Source organism: Haemaphysalis longicornis, unplaced genomic scaffold, assembly GCF_048455015.1.
Source record: "Haemaphysalis longicornis isolate Haplotype H1 unplaced genomic scaffold, Haemaphysalis longicornis Haplotype H1 scaffold_8, whole genome shotgun sequence".
Taxonomy (NCBI): Eukaryota; Metazoa; Arthropoda; class Arachnida; order Ixodida; family Ixodidae; genus Haemaphysalis; species Haemaphysalis longicornis.
This window is the reverse complement of record NW_027526445.1, coordinates 120,495,589-120,515,492: the sequence shown is the minus strand read 5'-3', so window position 1 is coordinate 120,515,492 and position 19,904 is coordinate 120,495,589. Positions and strand designations below refer to the sequence as shown.

Genomic DNA, 19,904 nt, shown 5'->3' with positions numbered 1-19,904 from the left:
GTCAACACATTTCTAGTAGAACGTTTGTATTTACAAACGCCTTTTTTACATCAGCTGTCACTTAGTTAAAGCGATATTCACTTCTTTTGACGAAATACGTTTAATAATTGTAAACAAACCGGACCCCTTACATCGCTGACGTGCGGATTTATCAAGCTGGCGTAGGGGCGTAACGCATACAAAATATCTTTTTTCAATAACTGCACAAGCTTTCTCGCACTGTTTCGCTTGCTTTTTGCAAATTTTTCGTTGACAGCTTCATTCACTGACCGCCAGTGCAGTTTCGGTTTTATGACCAACTTTTTTTGCTCCACAGCTTCATTTTATTTTGACGTCCATCGTGTATTCACGTCTGTTTTTCCCATTTTGTCTATGTGCGATGCTCGTGATGCACCGCGCTCGGTGAATTTCTGTGCAAGCGGAAAGAAAAGTTACAAGATGAAAACGTGCTGAAGTTCCTCTTTGTATGCGTACGAAAAAGGCGCGACCTTCATTTGTGTCGCGGTATTCCTAACGTTGCGGTGCGCATCTGTTGAAGGCCGGCACGTTTTTAGCTTGCTGGGACGTCTGACCGGTTTATTTCGAGACTGGAACACCCAGCGCCAGTAGCGCCTTGGACACACGTATTTCCCCGTTCGTTCGACGTATTTAGTGAGATGTTGCGGCACTTGGGACGGACCCTGGGTTCGGGCCTCGAGGCCACGCGTGCCAACCTCCCGCTCCATGGCAGCCGTTTCATGAGCAGCGACAAGACAGCAGAGAAAACGGCGAAATATGTTAACACGAATGACGATTACGTGGCCATCGACTCGCGGCCCAATATTCTGGAAACTGCCGGGTCGTTCTTCAAGGGCCTCAGCCCGGATTTTGTCTCTGGCATGCACAAGATTCCAACCTACTTCACCCGAGAAGCCACTTTTGAGCGGAAGCTGAAAAGAGAAGCCAACTTGCGCGCCGCTAGCCAGAGGTAAGTGTGCTAAAACGTTGTGCAGTCCAGTGCTTATTGAGCTCGACCGTTGTGCGCGTGACGGGTTGAGGGCAGTGAAGGTCGCATGTCGCGTCCTTGCCTAAAAAAAAAAAGTAATAATAAAAACGGGTAGGATGTCGGACCAGGTTCATTTTATGCGTCAAGAACTTTATTTCCGGACGTTGGTGAGAAATGGCCTGCTCTAGGCGTTTTTTTTTTTTTTTTAGTGTGACTTTTTCTGTAGGCTGAAAAAAAAAGCACAAAGAAAAGCGCTACCACGAATTCACGCGCCCAAAATTGAGTTGCTTAGGTCACATACGCAATACACGCACACAAATTTTAAGGCCAGTTAAGCTTTATAAGCACTGGTACGCATTCGTACTTTTTTTTTATGCATTGGGCAATTCATGCACACTGGGAGTTGTAAAAACTGGCATGCTTTTTTCGCGACTGCTTAGTGTTAAAGAGGCCGTTTTAGGGACACAGCACCATAGGGGCTCGGGCTGTTGGCATCTCATGTAGTCACGGTACTATAACATCCGGGCACTCGTTTTCCAATCCCTCGCGGTACAGTGTTTCATCTCCATGGGCAAAAGCACGTACTAAAAGAACACGGCGGGACACTCGTTTTCCAACGCCTCCGCTAAAACGTTTCATGCTTCAAAGGCACGAGACTTTTACAGCAAAGTACCTCTACCCCCCACCGGTTTCATCTCCGTGGGCAAAAACACCAAAGCCTAAGACGCCGAGCGTTCAGCATCGGAACTGCATTATACGCTTTATTATAACTTCAAAAACACAGCATGCACTGAAACCGCATCGTACACTTGTACATTGCATGCATCGCCCCTCCCCAGGTTTCATGTTGGTGGAGATGGCTCGGTTTTATTGCTTATGGCTTTCAAAAGATTCAAGGCTGTGGTACACGCTAATTGAACACTCAGATTGCTTGGACCCGTCTTCATCCAATTTGTCCCGAAACACCCTCTCCGTTTGAATCCGTCACTGTTCAACCTGTTTCTGATACACTATTCTGCTTCGAGCATACGCGTATCAACCAGGGCGTCTGCCAAGTGGGAAAACCGGGAATTCTCAGGCTCTTTGAATAACCTGAAAAAGCTGAGGGAATTTGTGCTTCTATGAGAGAAAATTAGTTGTGATTTACAAAGGGAGTGAAACCTTTAAGGAAACTTTAAAGTTTCCTGAAAGTTTAAAGCAAAAACTTTGAAAGGAAATGAAAACTTTCAGATTTGGCTATCCTCGCATTTAGGAGGGACTGTGCCCCTTTTGTGAAGGACTGCGCCAAAAAGATTGCGGAAAGGGCGGTGTTTTGAAGCTCAAACTGACGAGGGGATCGATATGTCTAGATCTCGCGTGCACGCTGATGTCTGAGCTCGCGGAAAGACATTTAGGTGATGCACTCGAAGTTTTAACGGAACATCACTGGTTGACCGGAACGGAAGCAGATCGTGCTTTGCAATCTTACAAGCATGTGCAGGCAGCACTGAAAAGTTTTGACAGGGGCACGCATCGGCTGGACGCCCTTTGGGCAGGCGTCTGTGGTGCGAACAAGGACCTGTCCACTTTTGTCGAGATGATCCTCTCTCTTTTGCATGGAAATGTGTCCGTTGAGCAGAGATATTCTATCAGCCAGTCAAAAATCGGAAGGAACAATCTGGTCTGGGGCGAAGGCGTGGTGGAAGGAAAAGATGGGGAGGACGTGGAAAAAAAAAGGCTGACGCATTGAGGAATCAACAGGAAAGGAAATGTGCCACCGCTGCATTGAAGGAGCTTGAGCTCAAAAAACAAAGTGTTGGCTGATGCCGAGCTACAGCTGTCCCTCATCGAAACCAAAATAAATTCTTTGAAGCAGTGAAGTACAGCACTGAGGCATTGTGCTTGAGCTGAGAACACGGTAGTACAGTTTTACACTTTTTGTAGGAGCGGAGCCCCTTAGGGGCTGGTGCTGTCGGCGTCTCCTGTTGTCGTCATCATCATCGTAATCCTCGTTTGTCTCATTTAGTCACGGTGCTAAAACACTGGGAAACTCGTTTGCGCCTCGTGCTAGAACGTAACGTGTACTAAAAAAACACCGGGACACTCATTTACACCTTGCGCGGGACCGTTTCATGCTTCAGACATGAGACTTTTACAGCAAAGCTGTATACCTGTACCCCCCAAAGGTTTCATCTGCGTTGGCAAAAACGCCAAGGCGCCAAGAATATACTTATGCACTGCATGCTTCGCCCCTCCCCAGGTTTCACGTTAGGGGCAATGGCCCGGGATTTTTTGTTTTTAATATTTTATTTACTGTGAATTTTGCTACTTTTTCAAATGAAATAAAAGTTACTCGTTACCATTCAAACTGTATTATGTGTTTTTTTTTTTTACAACATGCTATTTTAGAGAGTTACAGCATCTGGCAACATGGTGTCAGCCTGTCTTGACCTAAAACAAGCACTTGTATAAGTCAGGGAATTTGGAAATGTCAACTTGGTAGACTACCCGAATTTTTCAACCCATTCCCACTCATGAAAATATGCGACTATTTTAGGAAAATCTTAATGGTGTATGTTCCTGCTACAGCCAGTTTAAAGTTTTTGAAGCTGATCCTGAAAAGGCGCATCTGCAGAGCAGAATGTACACAAAAAAGCAGGAGTGCTAAGTTAATTTTTTCTATCTCTAAGGCCCCATGCAGACAGAATAGCATGTAAACCTGAATTTAAAAAAAAAAATGCTTTAATCGTGTTGAGGAAACCCTACAAAAAAATTGTTCCATCAGAAAGTTTATGTCCCTGTTCCGTCAATCTTGCTCCCCGTTGCTACTTGCACACAGCTGCGAAATTGACCTTGTCTAGGCTTCTTCGTTGCTGGGTGAGCTTTCTACGGTGCTGTGTTTCTTATGTTTTCTGACTCTACGACTCAATTGTGTTCTCAATCCGCAGGCTCTCCACACCGATTCCATCACTCGATGGCAGCTTGCTGCCAATCCAGGTGCTGTCAGGATAATCAGGGAGAGTAACGCAGCTTAAAACCGAGGGTTATATCTTCTTGGAGCAAGAGCGGCAGTGCATGTTGGCTGGCAGAAGTAGAATGAGCAACAGCAGCGCCTTTTTTCTTTTTAAGCATTCCATGATCCTGCTTGCATGATAATTTGGAAGCTCACTTTTAGCACTTCACACTTGTTCTGTTAAATAGATGTGGCACACGGAATGCGCAGCTGGGCTGCTTGCTGCAAATCTGGAAAGAGAATGACTAGCAAGATTCAGGATGGTGCGACACTTGTTACAGATGGATGAGTATTTTTTTTTTTTTAATTTAAACCAGGCCTGTCAAAGTTCAGACGGATACATTGCTAGGCCTGTCACAAGGGCTTTTTAAAGATTCTTTCATTTCTACACACATACTACACCCCACGCTTCTCACTGTCACTTTCCGCCCGCCCGCCGCGTGCTTTGTGGCCTCTGAGCGTTCTGTCACGCCACGCTGCCATCATTCTCTCAGCACTCTGTCTCACATTAGTTCTTCCCATCACCTCTAACACATCATATGGTACGGTAGAAGTGCGTCATAGCGTACGATAGAACCGCTACCAGGTTTCCCCCTTGTTTCCACCTCCCGTCTAGCTTCCACATTGATGCGTTTGTGAGGAAAACGGTTGCTGTGGTCATTGCTGCTCAGGTTCTTCCCGGAGCGGCACGGCATCCTTGGCCCGGACCTGGCAGCTGCCTCGTTCCTCGTCTTCCGGGGAGCTCGCGTCAAGTTTCGCGGCAAGGATGGCTGGCACACGAAGACCGAGGATGACGACACGGGCCTTCCGTACAAGTACGAGCCTGGGTGGGTCCTGGAGGCCATCGACGCCACGGACACGGAGCTGTACTACGAGGGCCTGGATAACCTCAGTGAGTGGGCTGTGCACCACACTAGGGTGTTGCAGTAACACTTTAGAAAGTACTTAGTCAATCTTGCGGCCACGCGGGAGTTCACACTGGAGCTATCTCAGCCCACTCTGCCCTGGAGTGGTTTGTCATGGTCTAAATTGTTTGACGCTGTGGTATGGTAGTACAGCCGATCACCGCTCATAAATAAGATTCCGCATTGTGTAGAAAGTGCAGGGCGTGCACCCATCGTAGAATAGAATGCAGTGTAGCGACTTGAAAAACTGGACCTGGGGCAGCGCTCAGAACGCCTTTGTTCCACTTCCTCTTCTACTGGTTTGGTTGATGGTGGTGATGGTGCCCTATACAAGCTTGTTGTCTTAGTCTTTCCTCAACAATGACCATTAGCCTTGGCCAATACCCCGCGTGGGTATGAGTTATAACTGGATGCGAGTCTGCTACTGTACTAATTCTTTTTTGTCGACGACTAGATGAACCTCGAGATTTTAGCGATGTCTTGTATTTTTGCCTTTTCTCGTTTCAGTCGAAGCGCATTATAAGAGTCATGATGAATTTTTCTTCCTCGCAGACATCCTAATGGCACCACAACTTGTGTACAAAACCCCGAAATTGCTTTCCTTTTATCAGAAATGAATTGGAGGATAGTGGCCGTGATTCTCACATTAGAACTTGTAGGGCCTGGGTGGACTGACGAATTTGTTTCATTTTTGAGACATGCCTTAAAACTGTTCACCTAATTGTGCGCAAAACTTTAAAATTGGGTAGTGAGATGTCGTGGGCCTAAGAAGAACAGTGAACAGCGTAGGCGTTAGGTCAAGCCCTGTAGTGTTCCCACCCCCTTTTTCCCCCCAGCCTGCCTGGAAGGCCTGAAGGCGCTGCGGCTGTGTGGGAACCCCAACGTGGACGATTGGTTCCTGGACCGGCTGAGCCAGTTCCGGGAAACCCTGGAGCACCTGGACCTGTCTGGCTGCCCGCAGATTACCGAGCGGGGCCTCTCTGCACTCTACAGGCTTCGGTGAGGAGGCCGTTTTACCCCAATCAGAAACTGTTGTCAGGGTGGCAATGATGTGTTACTGTAAACTGCACAAACTTAGTGCAGGAGGAAGAAAAAAAACATTCAAGGTAATTCTGCTTTCAACTGGTTAAGTGGTGATGTTGTGGTCTGATCTATCCCAAGAAACTCGTGCTGTCGGACCATTTGGGTTTGCGTTAGTATTTCACGCAACGTACTCCGTGTCAAGTGTGCGTCGTGTGTCGCCAAGCCATGTATTGCAGAGAGGGTGGGAGGGGGTTGCACAAATGATTAGTTGCCTGAAAACTGGGACTTGTTGGCTTAACTTCGGTGTTGCTACAACACAGGCAGCCTTGAACTGGTGTAATACCCCTGTCACTAGATAAATCTAATGTCATTCAAAGGAAATGACGTTAGCTGTTAGTGAAACTTGGTTTGGCTGTGCGGGTCTACATGGTGAAACAAATGTCATTTGATAGTGATTGCAGTGACGATTATCAAGGTCGAAAAATTGTAGTTCAAGTGCATCTAGAATTTTTTCATACATATTAGCTTTTTTAAAACGAAACAGATAATTTTTTTTAAGTTAAAAAGGAGAAAATCATCGTTTAGGTGACATAAATTGGCATCACATGCTCAGACAAGTCCGCATGAAATCCCTATCAGGGTAGCGCGTGTATAGGGGACGAGATTTTTTTTTTAAGTACTTGTTTGTCTTTTTTTTTTGTTTGAAAAGCAATAAGAAGGGGAAAATATAGCTTTACTGACACTTTTTAGAAACAGTATTCTTTGGTGTATTACTGAACTTCCGTGTCTAGTGACGCGCCACTGCTGTGGAGGCTACTCATTTGGGTGCTGAATGAGCTGCCGAACCTCATTTGGCCGCTAAAAGTCATTCAGTATTCTCGTGCAGCGCTGAACTAATGAATGAACTAATGACTAAAGGCCCATGCAGTCCATCTTCCCATAATCGGTTCAATGAAACACGAGCTAACTGGAATACATTTACAGAGACATCCAAACTACACCACACATCCATAGGACACCTACACGTTGAAGAATCTACCCAACTCCTCACGGCACACATCCTCGACGCCGCCGAAAAGTCAATTCCCCACGCCTCTGGTGCCCCGCGCAACCAGCGGAGGCCGTGGTGGAATGAGGACTGTAGGCGGGCGCGAGAGGCCCAGAACAAGGCGTGGGGTGTCCTTCGTCGGTACCCCACGTCGGGAAACCTCCTCTTGTTCAAACGGGCCAAGGCGTTAGGAAAACGTGTGCGCCGTGGGGCAAAACGAGAGAGTTGGCGTACATTCATAACATCAATAAACTCCTACACAGACACAAGGAAAGTATGGACACAAATACGTAAACTCAAGGAACAACAAACACACAGCCTGCCTCTGGTCAGCACTACAGGGGACACACTCGAAGACCAGGCTGACACACTCGCACAACACTTCCAACACGTGTCCAGTTCAGCACACTACACAAACACTTTCCTGAAACATAAAGCCTGTTGTGAAAAGAAGTCCCTACGCGACAGCAACAAATCACAGACTTCTTACAACTCCCTGTTTTCACTACATGAGCTGAGGGCTGCTCTAAGCACGTGTAAACCCTCAGCTCCAGGCCCAGACAACATCACATACACAATGATACAACACCTGCACGCAGACACTCTTCTAACACTCTTACACCTATATAACAAGATTTGGCTTTCGGGGCACATTCCAAACTCTTGGAAGGAGGCTATAGTTGTAGCTTTCCTGAAGGAGGGAAAGGACCCGTCGTCCCCCTCAAGCTACCGTCCTATAGCCCTGACGAGCTGCCTGTGCAAGCTCTTCGAGAAGATGGTAAATCGCAGGCTCGTGTACTTCCTCGAGTACAACGGTCTTCTCGAGAGCTGCCAGGCAGGCTTTAGGGTGGGGCGATCGACGAACGATCAGCTGGTAGCTCTTGACTCGTACATCAAGGATGCCTTCGCGCATAAGCAGTATTGTTTAACTGTCTTCTTCGACCTTGAAAAGGCATACGACACCGCTTGGCGTTATGGGATCCTTAGGGACCTCAAGTCATTCGGTGTCTCGGGTAACATGTTAAACACTCTTGTTAGTTACTTGTCAGACAGAACGTTTCGAGTAAGAGTTGGTTGTGCACTCTCAAACGTTTACGTGCAAGAAAATGGCGTGCCACAGGGTGGCGTGTTGAGCTGCACTCTCTTCATAGTAAAAATGAACTCTCTTGGTAAGGCACTGCCACCTACAATCTCTTATTCCATGTATGTAGATGACGTGCAGATATCCTATAAATCATGCAATATGTCAATCTGCGAACGTCAAGTCCAGCTTGGTGTAAAGAAACTTGCCGGCTGGGCAGACAAGAATGGTTTTAAATTAAATCCTGTAAAAAGCTCCTGCGTTGTGTTCTCCAGGAAGCGCGGGGTCCATACGGACCCAGACATTACTCTTAATGGCGTGTCGCTTCCTGTGAACAAGGAGCACAAGTTCTTAGGTGTTGTGTTTGACCAGAAACTCACATTCATTCCACACATCAAGGAACTTAAACATAAATGTCTGGAAACAATGAATATACTTAAGGTTCTCTCCCATCAATCTTATGGTTCCGACAAAGAACTCCTGCTTCGCTTGTATACTGCATTGGTTGGGTCTCGTTTAGACTATGGCAGTGTGGTATATGGGTCGGCGACTAAAACAGCGTTGCGAATGCTTGACCCAGTGCTACACTTGGGGCTCCGTCTCGCCTCGGGTGCTTTTCGCACTAGCCCTGTCGAGAGTCTGTATGTCGAGTGTGATAAGTGGAGCCTTGAGAACCAACGAACGTACATGGACTTGCTATATGCTTTTAAAATTTCATCACTGAATAATCACCCTTTTTATCCTGTCTTTAACGATACATCAACATCTCTGCTCTTTGCAAATCGCCCATCCGTTCCTCTGCCCTTTTCACTGAGAGTGAGAGAGCGAGCCTCGGATCTCAGTGCTTCGTTTTTAGATGTGTACAGGTCATCCTTTTCTAACAGTTTACCGCCTTGGCAAGTTCGCCCTGTGTCGTGTGACCTCTCTTTTATGAGACTTGACAAAAATCGTGTACCACGAGCTGCAATACTGCAGCACTTTCTGTCTTTGCAGTTTAAATACACATGTGCAGAATTTTATAGTGACGCTTCTAAAACCTCCATTATGGTGTCGTGCGCTGCTCATGGTCCTAATTTCAATGCAGCCAGAACCATGAGCGTGCACACATAAATTTTTTCAGCGGAAGCGTATGGAATTTTACTGATTGTACGACACATCCTTGAAAATCACATTCCCAATTCCATCATATATACAGATTCTTTGAGTGTTGTTCGCGCACTGTCATCGCACAAGCCCCCCAGAAACCACATAGTTAATCTTGTATTCTGCACTATCATGTCCGTGTATGCACAAAAGCATGAGGTGGTCCTCTGCTGGGTCCCAGGACACGCAGGGATCTCTGGGAACGAGTTGGCAGACGAGAGGGCCGGTGCGGCTGCACTCAGGAACACTGTGGACATTACAACGGTACCCTACACAGACCTCAAGCCACACATAAGACAACACCTGCGCAGAACATGGCAAACACACTGGGACGAACAGACAGACAACAAACTACATGTAATAAAGCCACACTTGGGACGGTACACAACTGACTCACACAACAGACACACGGAAGTCGCCTTGGGTAGGCTGCGGATAGGGCACACCCATGCGACGCACTCGTATCTGCTGACGGGATCTTCTAGACCCCAGTGCGGCAGGTGCGGAGAGGCCCTATCCGTAGTGCACATACTAATCACATGCAAGGCACTTCACACAACACGACACAAACACTTCAGAGAACTCTACAGACAACATATTCCCCTACATCCATCGTTTTTCCTAGGTGATGATGCCATTGTTTCCGTGAAACGTGTGTTTGAGTATTTGTCCGACGTCAAGTTTTTAAACCTCATCTCCTATCACGCATAATCATATCTGGCCCTATACACCAGCCATCACCATTGCCGTTAATTGATTTTATTGTTATTTTGGCTTTAGTAGCCTATATTTTATTTTAGATACTTTTGTTTGGCGCTCTTTGCCCCAGTTGGCCTTGCGCCCAAAAACTCTAACGATCATCAACAATGACCACAGGAATGGAATGAACAAACACTTAACAAATTACATTTAATAGAGCTGCAGTCGGGTAAATATACTTCAGAAAAATGAAACAGATTTACTGAAATATATATATGCACGCAGAGAATCGGCCACACATATGGTACTCATCCTTATCTATCAAAGAGCACACAACCACCAGTATGCAACAGAAGTGGGGGGGGCAGCTCTCAGTTCTCTATATGTGAATTGGATGCACAGGATTTTAAAACATTGGATGCCGACACTTTTCTGAGATTTATAAACATGCCATATCTCTACACCTATCGCTATTTTTAGCATATGAACCCTATATTTCCCTCGAATTGCGTTTTATCTTACGTCCGAGATATTGGATTTTTAAAACTTATTACCTACTGCGCGTAATTCCAAGATGGTATGCGCCAGGACCAAGTTATTTCTTGACAACGCATGGGACATTTATAAGGCTCCTGGAACTCTTTACGTCCTGTGTTGACATCATCATTTCACCGTGACTGTTTTCACACGTTAGACTAAGGGCCTCGTACACCCCATACCAGTTATTTATTTTTTAGCCTTTTCACATGCATCCCAATAGTATTTTACTGTCTTAAAGACCACTCATTTTGACATGGCGCTCTTGGGCTTGATGCCCTTGTGCCGTAAACACATACATATTACTACCACTCGTTCGTAACTTCAATTGCTCAGCCAACAATTCTTAGTGCTTTAAATAATATGCGCTAAGTTTTAAGCACAGATAGCTCAGGATATCCGCTTAACTTGTCTTCGATTTTGTCGGCCTCAGCCAATCACGCAAGTGAGCCATAATGCGTCACAGCTCTAGTGCGGGAAAGTAGCTAAGGAGCCACAGCCACATTCTCTGACTTCCTCATTATATAGCTTGTTTTAGTGAATTTTGCATTAAAAGTGGCAGTTATTCTAACGAGGCAATTTTTTTTTAATCAACCAAATTTTCATGTACCCACCACGGTGGCTCAGTGGCTTAGGCGTTGTGCTGCTGAGCACAAGGTCGCGGGTTCGATTCCCGGCCACGGCGGCCGATTTTCTTATGGAGGGGAAAAGGGAAATACCTGCGTGTACGAGATTTCGGTGCACGTTAAAGATCCCCAGGTGGCCATAATTAACCCGGAGCCCTCCACTGCGGCGCACCTCATTGCCTGCATTGCGTCGGCTCGTTAAACCCTACAATCAATCAAACGTTCATGTGCCTTAAAATTTTTTTAGTCAGGGAACCATGTTCAAATCCTTGTGGGTACAATTTTACTGGAGTCAAGAAAAGAAACGTGCATGCCACACACCCACAGCCACTGTTGTACGCTGCAATTACTGAGGTCGGATTGTTTTGCGATGCAGGAAGCTGAAGACGCTGACACTGGGACACCTGACACACGTCCCACACCTCAAGTTGGTTGCCCTGATGCTGGAGGAGGCCTTACCTGGATGCAAGGTGCTCGGCATCAGCTACGTGGACTCTGAGATCCCTCCTCCTCCTGAGCGGAAGGAGGAAGAGCTTGTGGACCGACAACCGGAGGCACAGAGGATGGAAGAAAACATCGCCTCTGGAGAGGGGGCGGAAGAGGATACCGGAGAGCCGACAAAGAGAGGGGCAAAACAGAGCTCCTGAGAATTTGAATCAATGGTGTAAATAATAGTGTGGCTTCGAAAGATCGGATATACTGTTTCTTTTTCCTCGAAAATCTCTTCAAATGTACACAGGGTGTGTAAGAATTTGAATCGACGGTGTAAATATTAGAGCAGTGAGGAATAAAGCTTTGCATTTGTTTTCTCTGAACTGTATCTTGAGTTTAACTCTCCGAGTGCTTGGTATTTTGGGAGCTTCAGCTCCCTGCATGGCAGGCTTTCTTCACCTCTCAGTTTAAAATGCACGCTTTCTGAGAGGGACAAAATGTTCGGGTTCAACAAAACGCTTAAAGGAATGCTGACACCAATTTTTGGCATTAATATTATTGCACAGTTTACTTCCTTTACTCAACAGAATACCCTGGCTGAAATATGAGCGGCCTGCGACGCGAAGAACATACTTCAATTGGATGTCATTTATCGCGCCGACGGAGCAGTGCGCGGAGCAACAATCAGCAAATGGACATCAGCGTGACATCATCCTGTGAAAGCCAAAAGAAGTGATGCGACAGCGCTTGTCCAAAACTCGTGATGTCACTTCACGTGCACGGCCCCGCAAATGGCGAGCGGGCGCCGGGCCGCCGGCACATTCACAAATGGGTGCACGTACCCCGAGCTACAGGCATAACCGCTGCCCAGAAAAGCACTGTTGCCAAAAATAAAGTTCCACACACGGGAAAGAAAGCGATAATATAGCCCGGAATCACAATAGAAGTCGCCATCAGGACTTTTATTGAAAGCGGTCATCGAATTTCTGCCGCAATGGTAGGCCTAGCACCTTTCGGCAGCTCAGCCGTTCAGCTCCCGCAGCGCCGTGGTCGAAACAACGCCCCTACCGGCCTCCGCAGTGTTTTGATGTCCGCACAAAGCGGTGCGGTCACGCCGGGATTCTGTCATAATTCTGTCAAGTGCCTTGCATGGGATGAGCATGTGGATAACGGATAGGGCCTCTCCACACCCGCTGCACATGGGTCTTGGCGATCCAGTGAGCAGGTGGGAGTGTGTTACGTGTGTGTGGCCTATCCGTAACTTGCTAAGGTCACTATCCGTGTGTGGCCTATCCGTAACTTGCTAAGGTCACTTCGGTGTGTCTGTTGTGTGAGGCAGTTGTGTATCGTCCCAAGTGTGGCTTTATTACATGTAGTTTGTTGTCTGACTGTTCACTCCAGTGTGTTTGCCATGTTCTACGCAAGTGTTGTCTTATGTGTGGCTTGAGGTCTGTGTAGGGTATCGTTGTAATGTCTACAGTGTTCCCGAGTGCAGCAGCAGTGGCCCTCTCGTCTGCCAACTCGTTCCCAGCAATCCCAGCGTGTCCTGGGACCCAGCAGAGGAGCAGCTCATGCTTTTGCGCATACACAGACATGATAGTGTTGAATACAAGATTAACTATGTGGTTTTTGGGTGGCTTTTGCGATGATAGTGCGCGAGTAACACTCAAGGAATCTGTATAGATAATGGATTTGAGAATTTGATTTTCAAGAATGTGTCGTACAATCAGTAAAATTCCATACGCTTCTGCTGAAAAAATTGTTGTGTGCATGCTCATGGTTCTGGCTGCATTGAAATTTGGACCATAAGAAGCGCACGACACCATAGTGGAGGTTTTAGAAGCGTCACTGAAATTCTGGACATGTGTATTTAAACTGCAAAGAAAGTGCTGCAGTATTGCAGCTCGCGGTAGCCGATTTTTGTCAAGTTTCATAAAAAAAAGATTGATCATCTTCTCGAAGAGCTTGCACAGGCAGCTTGTCGGCTATAGGACGGTAACTTAAGGGGGACGACAGGTCCTTTCCCTCCTTCAAGAAAGCCACTACTATGGCCTCCCTCCAAGACTTTGGAATGCGCCCCGAACGCCATATTTTATTATATAGATGTAGAAGTGTTTCATGTCTGCGTGTAAGTGTTGTAACATTGAGTATGTGATGAGGGTTTACATGTGCTCAGAGCAGCCCTCAGCTCATGTACTGAAAACAGGGAGTTGTAAGAAGTCTGTGATTTGTTGTTGTCGTGTAGGGACTTCTTTTCACTAGAGTCTTTATACTTCAGGAAAGTGTTCGTGTAGTGTGCTGAATTGGACACGTGTTGGAAGTGTTGTGCGAGTGTGTTAGCCTGGTCTTCCAGTGTGTCCCCTGGTGTACTACCAGGGACAGGCTGTGTGTCTGTTGTCCTTTGAGTTTGCGTATACGTGTCCATACCTTGCGTGTCTGTGTGTGAGTTTATGGATGTTATGAATGAGCGCCAACTATCTCTTTTTGCCTCACGGTGCACACGTTTTCCGAACACCTTGGCTCGTTTGAACAAAATAAGGTTACCCGATGTTGGGTACCGACAAAAGATACCCCATGCCTTGTTCTGGGCCTCTTGTGCCCGCCTACAGTCCTCACTCCACCACGGCCTCCTCTGGTTGCGCGGAGCACCAGAGGCGTGGGGAATGGACTTCTCGGCGGCGTTGACGATGTGCGCCGTGAGGAGTTGGGCAGCTTCATCTACGTGTAGGTGTGTTATGGATGTGTAGTGTAGTTTGGATGTTTCGGTAAATGTATTCCAGTTTGCTCTTGCTTCATTGTACCTGTTCTGGGAAGATGGACTGCTTGGGCCTTTACCTATATATGTTAGTGAGGTGGGGAAGTGGTCACTACCATATGGGTCCATGCCCACACCCCACTTAAGACATGGAAAGAGAATTGCAGGACCAATAGCCAAGTCAAGATTTGAGTACGTATTGAATCCTAAGTTATGGTATGGAGGCTGTTTTTTGTTGAACAGGCATGCTCCTGAAGATGTTAGGAATTTCTCTATCAGGCTACCTCGGGCATCCGTACGAGAAGAGCCCCAAAGACAATTGTGCGCATTAAGGTCGCCTGTTAAGATGTATGGTTCGGGCAGCAGGTCAACCAGAGCCTCGAAGTCAGGACTCGAAAGTGCAAGATCAGGAGGAATGTATATGGAGCATACCGCTATCAACCTATTAAATATTATTGTGGAATTGCTACAGCCTCAAGGACAGTGTTCAATGGGACAGGGTGGCATGCTAACGATTTGCGGGTGATTATGGCCACACCGCAAGAAGAGTGTGTGCATCCATCCCTGTCCTTTCTCAATACCATGTAACTATTCAAGAAATTTGTGTGATTGGAATTCAAATGTGTTTCCTGAAGACACATCACGCTTGGCTGGTTCGAATGCAATATCTTATAGACATCATCAAGATTTTTAAGGAGGCCCCTACAGTTCCATTGGCTATTTTCTCTTCCTATTATGGAGATTTAGGAGCTACTGGAGTCTGTGTTTATGTGTGTTCATGTGTCTTTCGGGGCTGTTACTCTAGGATTTGGCTTTTTGGGCCTTTCTGTAGGCTTGGACCAGTGTAGTCTGAGCTAGAAGCCTTGTGGACTGCTGCTTGTCATTTACCTCGATGAGGAGTTCACCAGACCTTAGTTTTTTGGCCTTATACGATTTTCCCATTATGGCTTCAAGATATTTTGCTATCAAGAAGACTGACTGAGATGCGAGGGTGGGATAGACTGAGGGACTCCATGACAAGAAATCGAGAGTAATTATCCGGTTCAGGAAATGTTAAAGATAGCAATAAGGGAAAAGATACTTCGGTGCGCCCCTTTTCAGGGATCTATCACGTTTGGGGGGGGGTTGAAAATACCATACGTGTAAAAGCAGGGAGCCGGGAGGACTTTCTTCTCAAACCTTACCCTGATAGCCTGAGAGGTCCCGGAGCTCCCTGCCTGGTAAACAGACAGGGAGCCCATCCGCCGAAGCTTGACCTGGGCTCCGACGGCCACCGTTTGAGGTTTCTACCCTTCACCTTAAAACACATCGTCACGGTTGACCACAACTTATGTATGAGGGCTCGGGCTCCGCGGTGTCGCCACTACCGCCACCAAGATTGCTCAAGGTGCCCCTTACGGGGAGGCCCTTTGACATAAGGACCTCCAAAGTGAACATGCGGAGAGGTATATGAATGGAAATGAGTGCCCCGAACCACTTCAGCCCTATCTGATAATTCCCACTTCTGGGTATACCTACAAACGTTCTGGTGATCTCGTACAGAATGTGTGTGCAGTTAAATACGTCATCTCTCGTTCATAGGTGGCGCTAAGATTTGATGATGCCAGAAGATGGTGACAGGAATATCAGGAGACTATAAACTGCTTGATGAGTATCCCAAAATGCTAATTCCAGCTCACTAGGGCACTCGCGATGTAGTGAGCATAAAAGGTTGGGTGTTGAAGTGTGAAACGGACATACCAGTATTGTGTGTGCCGCCATTATTCACAGCTGCTGTCGATGTAGATGGTTCAGAGTTCATCGCTACCGCACCAATGAAACTGATTGGACAAGTGGCACATGAAAGCCTACGCATCCATTCTACACACAATGACGACGTACCTGCAGTTGCTTCCGTGCCCACATCATCACCACCACCATCTTTTTCTCTTTGTAGCATTTCTTCTTCTCAGTATGACCAAGAGGTCCTTGTTAGCCTAACATAAGTCTAATTGCTACTTGTATAGTTACCGTGTTCAAATTCCTTCTGTGGTACTGAGTACACGTTTCGAACACATTTCAAAGTTGAAGGTTACAAACCATTTAATGGTTTGTAACTAGGCTTGTAGTTTGAGCTTTGCTTTCGCTATGCTTCCCCGTCCATCCACCAAGTTCTCAAAAACATCTGTGGTGGGAGACTGAATCCTTTCATCAAGACCTCGCATTAAAATATGGCTCTGCCTTGCCTACGCTGGTCTCCCTCCTACCTCTGGCAAGGAAAGTATGCGCAATGGCACTCAGTTCTCACTGCCAGCAAATAAAATGACCCTGCGTCGCTTGAACAATGTTTCAGAGCAGTACCTCTTTGGAGCCATGACGATCAAAGAGGAGCTCCTTACAGCAGCATGCCCAAGACCCACTTCTACCCAGTGCGAAAGCTTCTTTCTTGTGCGGAATGGTAGAGTCCCCTTCGTGGCGAATTGTCACATAATTTGGTTCGAGATACTTTTATTTTGCTGTAGTCACACTCCCTCAGTAGGTGGCCGTACTGCACTGCGCAACAGGCAATGTGGGAAAGCCAGTTTACAAGAACCAAGCTTACACCAATCTGCTTAAAGTTGGCCTCACATCTACAACTGCATTGCTGGGAAGATATTTTTCCAGGGGTAAGCAGTCTTACGTTAAAATAAGAAGGCCCTGGGACCATCCTGTATTTTTTGAATATTTTCTATACTTGCAACCCGTTGCTGTAGGGCAGAGAAACTTGCTTTCAAGGGAGTGTAACACGATACCAGGACGGACTGCCGCCAAGTCCGGCCCTAGAACGGCTCCATTGTTAACAAGCTGGCTAAGATATGCCGATTTAGGAATGGGTTTGCCAATACTTACCTGATGCCAACAGATTGTTGGCAATGCTGCTTAGCCACTTTGCAGCCAACTTTTCGTTTGAGCCAAATTGTAAACCGCAAACAAAATTGTGAGGTTCTCTTAGCGAACGAAGGCGCATTAAATTGGTAAACGTGTTGTCTTGTCATTCTTTTCCTGTCCTCATGCACATGTAAATACTCTTATCCCACTCCTCCATTTCACCACTTAGGCAGCCTTTTTACTATGGTTAACTTAACTTCCCTGCATTGATACTGCTTAGCACACATCTTTTTATCTTGTGTCTCTCCTGCGCTTGGGGCATCTTAGGGAGACACCTGTCGCTTCTGACTTTTATCTCACCTCTAACACTTTTTCAGTTTCCATCGTAATATCAACCCGTGTTTTTTTTTAAGTAGCACTGGTACTTCTGGTAACTGAATGTTGATATCGCAACGAGCCAAGAAATTTGAAGTCTTCACCATGCCACCTGTTATTTAGTCTGGGATGCTGGACATTTTGTGCGCCACCTCTTGGCCCCACTGTCAAATTTCTGTCCTACGAGTTAACTATTTCGCATTAAAACGTTTCGGGCTATAAGTGAGCCGCACAAGGTCGGCCGTTTGGCCTTCCTTGCAATCGATTAAAGAGCCTACACTGAAGCAAGATTTCATTTAAACAACGTTTATTCCTTTGTTATAACAACGGCTCATGCAATGAGACGAGACGGTAGAGCAGCTCCGCACACAAGCCTCTAGGAGCAGGAGGTCCTTGCAGATGGTAATGTCTGGCTCCACTGGTTCTTCACGCAAGTCCTGACTGGTCCGCACCTCAGCAGGCATGCCTGAAAAAAATTAATATGTATTTGCATAAGTTTTTAAGGGCATGTACAGAAGTGCATTAGCTAAAGCGCATGCTTTATTTTTTCAATTTCTTCCTGTAATGCCTCTTGAGACACGTTCCTTCATTTTCTAAACATGGCTTGGTGATCTATTTTTGTTTAAGCACTTTGTAACATGACATCCACTTACAGTGCATACTGCTGTTTTTTATTCGTTTTTATTTTCATACAGATATGCAGCAAATAGTCCAGCATTTGTGGGAGCAGACGATGAAGCTGCTTAAAGGGAACCCGAAGGAGTTGACAAATTCAGGAGCTGCTGCTACATGGCAAACAAAGCAATGTGCTTTTGACCACATTTTATGCAAAGTTTAATGTGTATAATACACGAAACGGTCAGGCAGAAGAAGACTTGCTTGCATGTGAGAAAGATGCAACTGCTGCAATAGAGTCAAGTGAATTTGTAATTGTTGGAATCACAAAAGACAATTACTTAGGAAATGGTACCACTCTTTGCTGGCTAACAACAGTTTTGGAACCCGTCATGTCTTCAAGTCAGGCATAAATGCACCATTGTCTATTGCCATTGTCCGTGCAAGAGGCCAGCTGGGACAGAGAGCACCAAACAGGAACAATCACTGCTTCCAGCCACCCCTGTTCACACCTGTTGTGGCCCATGCCTGCAACTCCACAACCTCAGCTCCTGCAAAAAGAAAGCACACACACAACTCCCCGAACACAGAGTACTGTAAATGGACGAACCAAGAGAATTCTCATCAACAGCCTGATCACCATGATGTGGAAAGAACGAATAAAAGCAAGAAAGAGATTTAGTTTGCCCATATCTGGACAAACAAGTAGGAGTCCAAATAAAATAATTAACAATTAATTGTTGGCTGGCTGCTCAACAATAAAGTGAACACCACCAGACCCAGCCCCAAAACAAGCACTCAGAAAAGCTGCACCCAGTAGCAAACATCCTCATGGGGCATTAATGACTACACCTCCTTTGTTGCTACTTTTATGCTCCTAAGCAGTTTTCTTGCCGAGCGCATCTTTGCCTCTGCACAGCTTTGATACCACCAGGAGAATTTGATGCAACGTTGCTCCGATGGATCCGAATGTTTACAGACACCTCAGCACAGGTTGGAGGTATTCTAACTTCAGTAAGACGAAGGTACGTCCAAAACCATTGAGTTTTCTTTACTGTCAAAAATTTTTTTACGAAATTTTCGACAGTAAAAAATAAGCCATAATAAGGCACTGGAAATTTCTTGTTTCCACACTTGACATCGCAAAAAAAATTGACTGCAGAAACAGCAGCACTCTGCTGCAGCTGACCTTCCAACTGCAAACATGAGGAAGCCACCCAGTGGAAGAACCCCACAATGGTAGACCACTGTTACTGCAAACCAGTCAACTACAGTGTACGCCCATATGTCAAATCACAGATGTCACCTGCTGAAAACCTGCTCTATACAGGAGTGTCCAAAGATATGTTTGAGAGCATCCTAGTGGGCCTGCAAAGAGTGCTGCAGCCATCGGCACAACTGCCTCTTGAGGACCAATGGACCTTTTTCCAGTACCGGTCACCGGTGAACTACTGACGGCGGGCAGCGTGTGCGCCCGGTCGGTGAGCCAGGCAGAGGAGGCGGCGATCGCCTTGGCCCTGGGCCTGCCGGGTGTGCGCATGGTGCTCAGTGACTCAAAGACGGCCATCTGAAACTTTGCTCGCGGCGTGGCGTGGTATGTGGTGGCACTGCGCGGCTCCTGGAGTCCTGGCGGACGACGGGGGCGGCAGCGCAGGGGGTCACGAGGACTACGATCATCGAGTGGTTCCCGGCCCACGCGGGCTGGGAGCTGGCACCCGGACTATGCAACCGCAACGAGGAGGCGGACGCTGCGGCCCGTGGTCTCGCCACGTGCCGGGTCGCGACAGCCCGTCCGCTGTCGTCATCCCTCGAGGACTGCGGTGAAACAACTGACATCGACG

At 46.7% G+C, this 19,904-nt stretch overlaps 1 protein-coding gene across 1 annotated transcript; it reads left to right on the top strand.

The window, feature by feature from the left end:
• Window positions 1–317: 317 nt before the first annotated feature.
• LOC144149365 (distal membrane arm assembly component 2) lies at window positions 318–11,854 on the top strand. The gene is made up of 4 exons (XM_077680933.1): window positions 318–967; window positions 4,649–4,869; window positions 5,719–5,881; window positions 11,416–11,854. The coding sequence occupies exons 1-4, from the start codon at window positions 657–659 to the stop codon at window positions 11,684–11,686; spliced, it is 966 nt and encodes a 321-aa protein (XP_077537059.1). The 5' UTR covers window positions 318–656; the 3' UTR covers window positions 11,687–11,854.
• The last annotated feature ends 8,050 nt before the right edge of the window (window positions 11,855–19,904 follow it).

What these genes read in the sequence shown, in the direction of transcription:
- LOC144149365 (XM_077680933.1), top strand. Translation starts at nt 657, where the DNA reads ATGTTGCGGCACTTGGGACGGACCCTGGGTTCGGGCCTCGAGGCCACG. An exon ending in CGAGGGCCTGGATAACCTCA is followed by an intron (nt 4,870 to 5,718) that starts GTGAGTGGGCTG and finishes TTTTCCCCCCAG; the next exon opens with CCTGCCTGGAAGGCCTGAAG. An exon ending in TCTGCACTCTACAGGCTTCG is followed by an intron (nt 5,882 to 11,415) that starts GTGAGGAGGCCG and finishes TTTGCGATGCAG; the next exon opens with GAAGCTGAAGACGCTGACAC.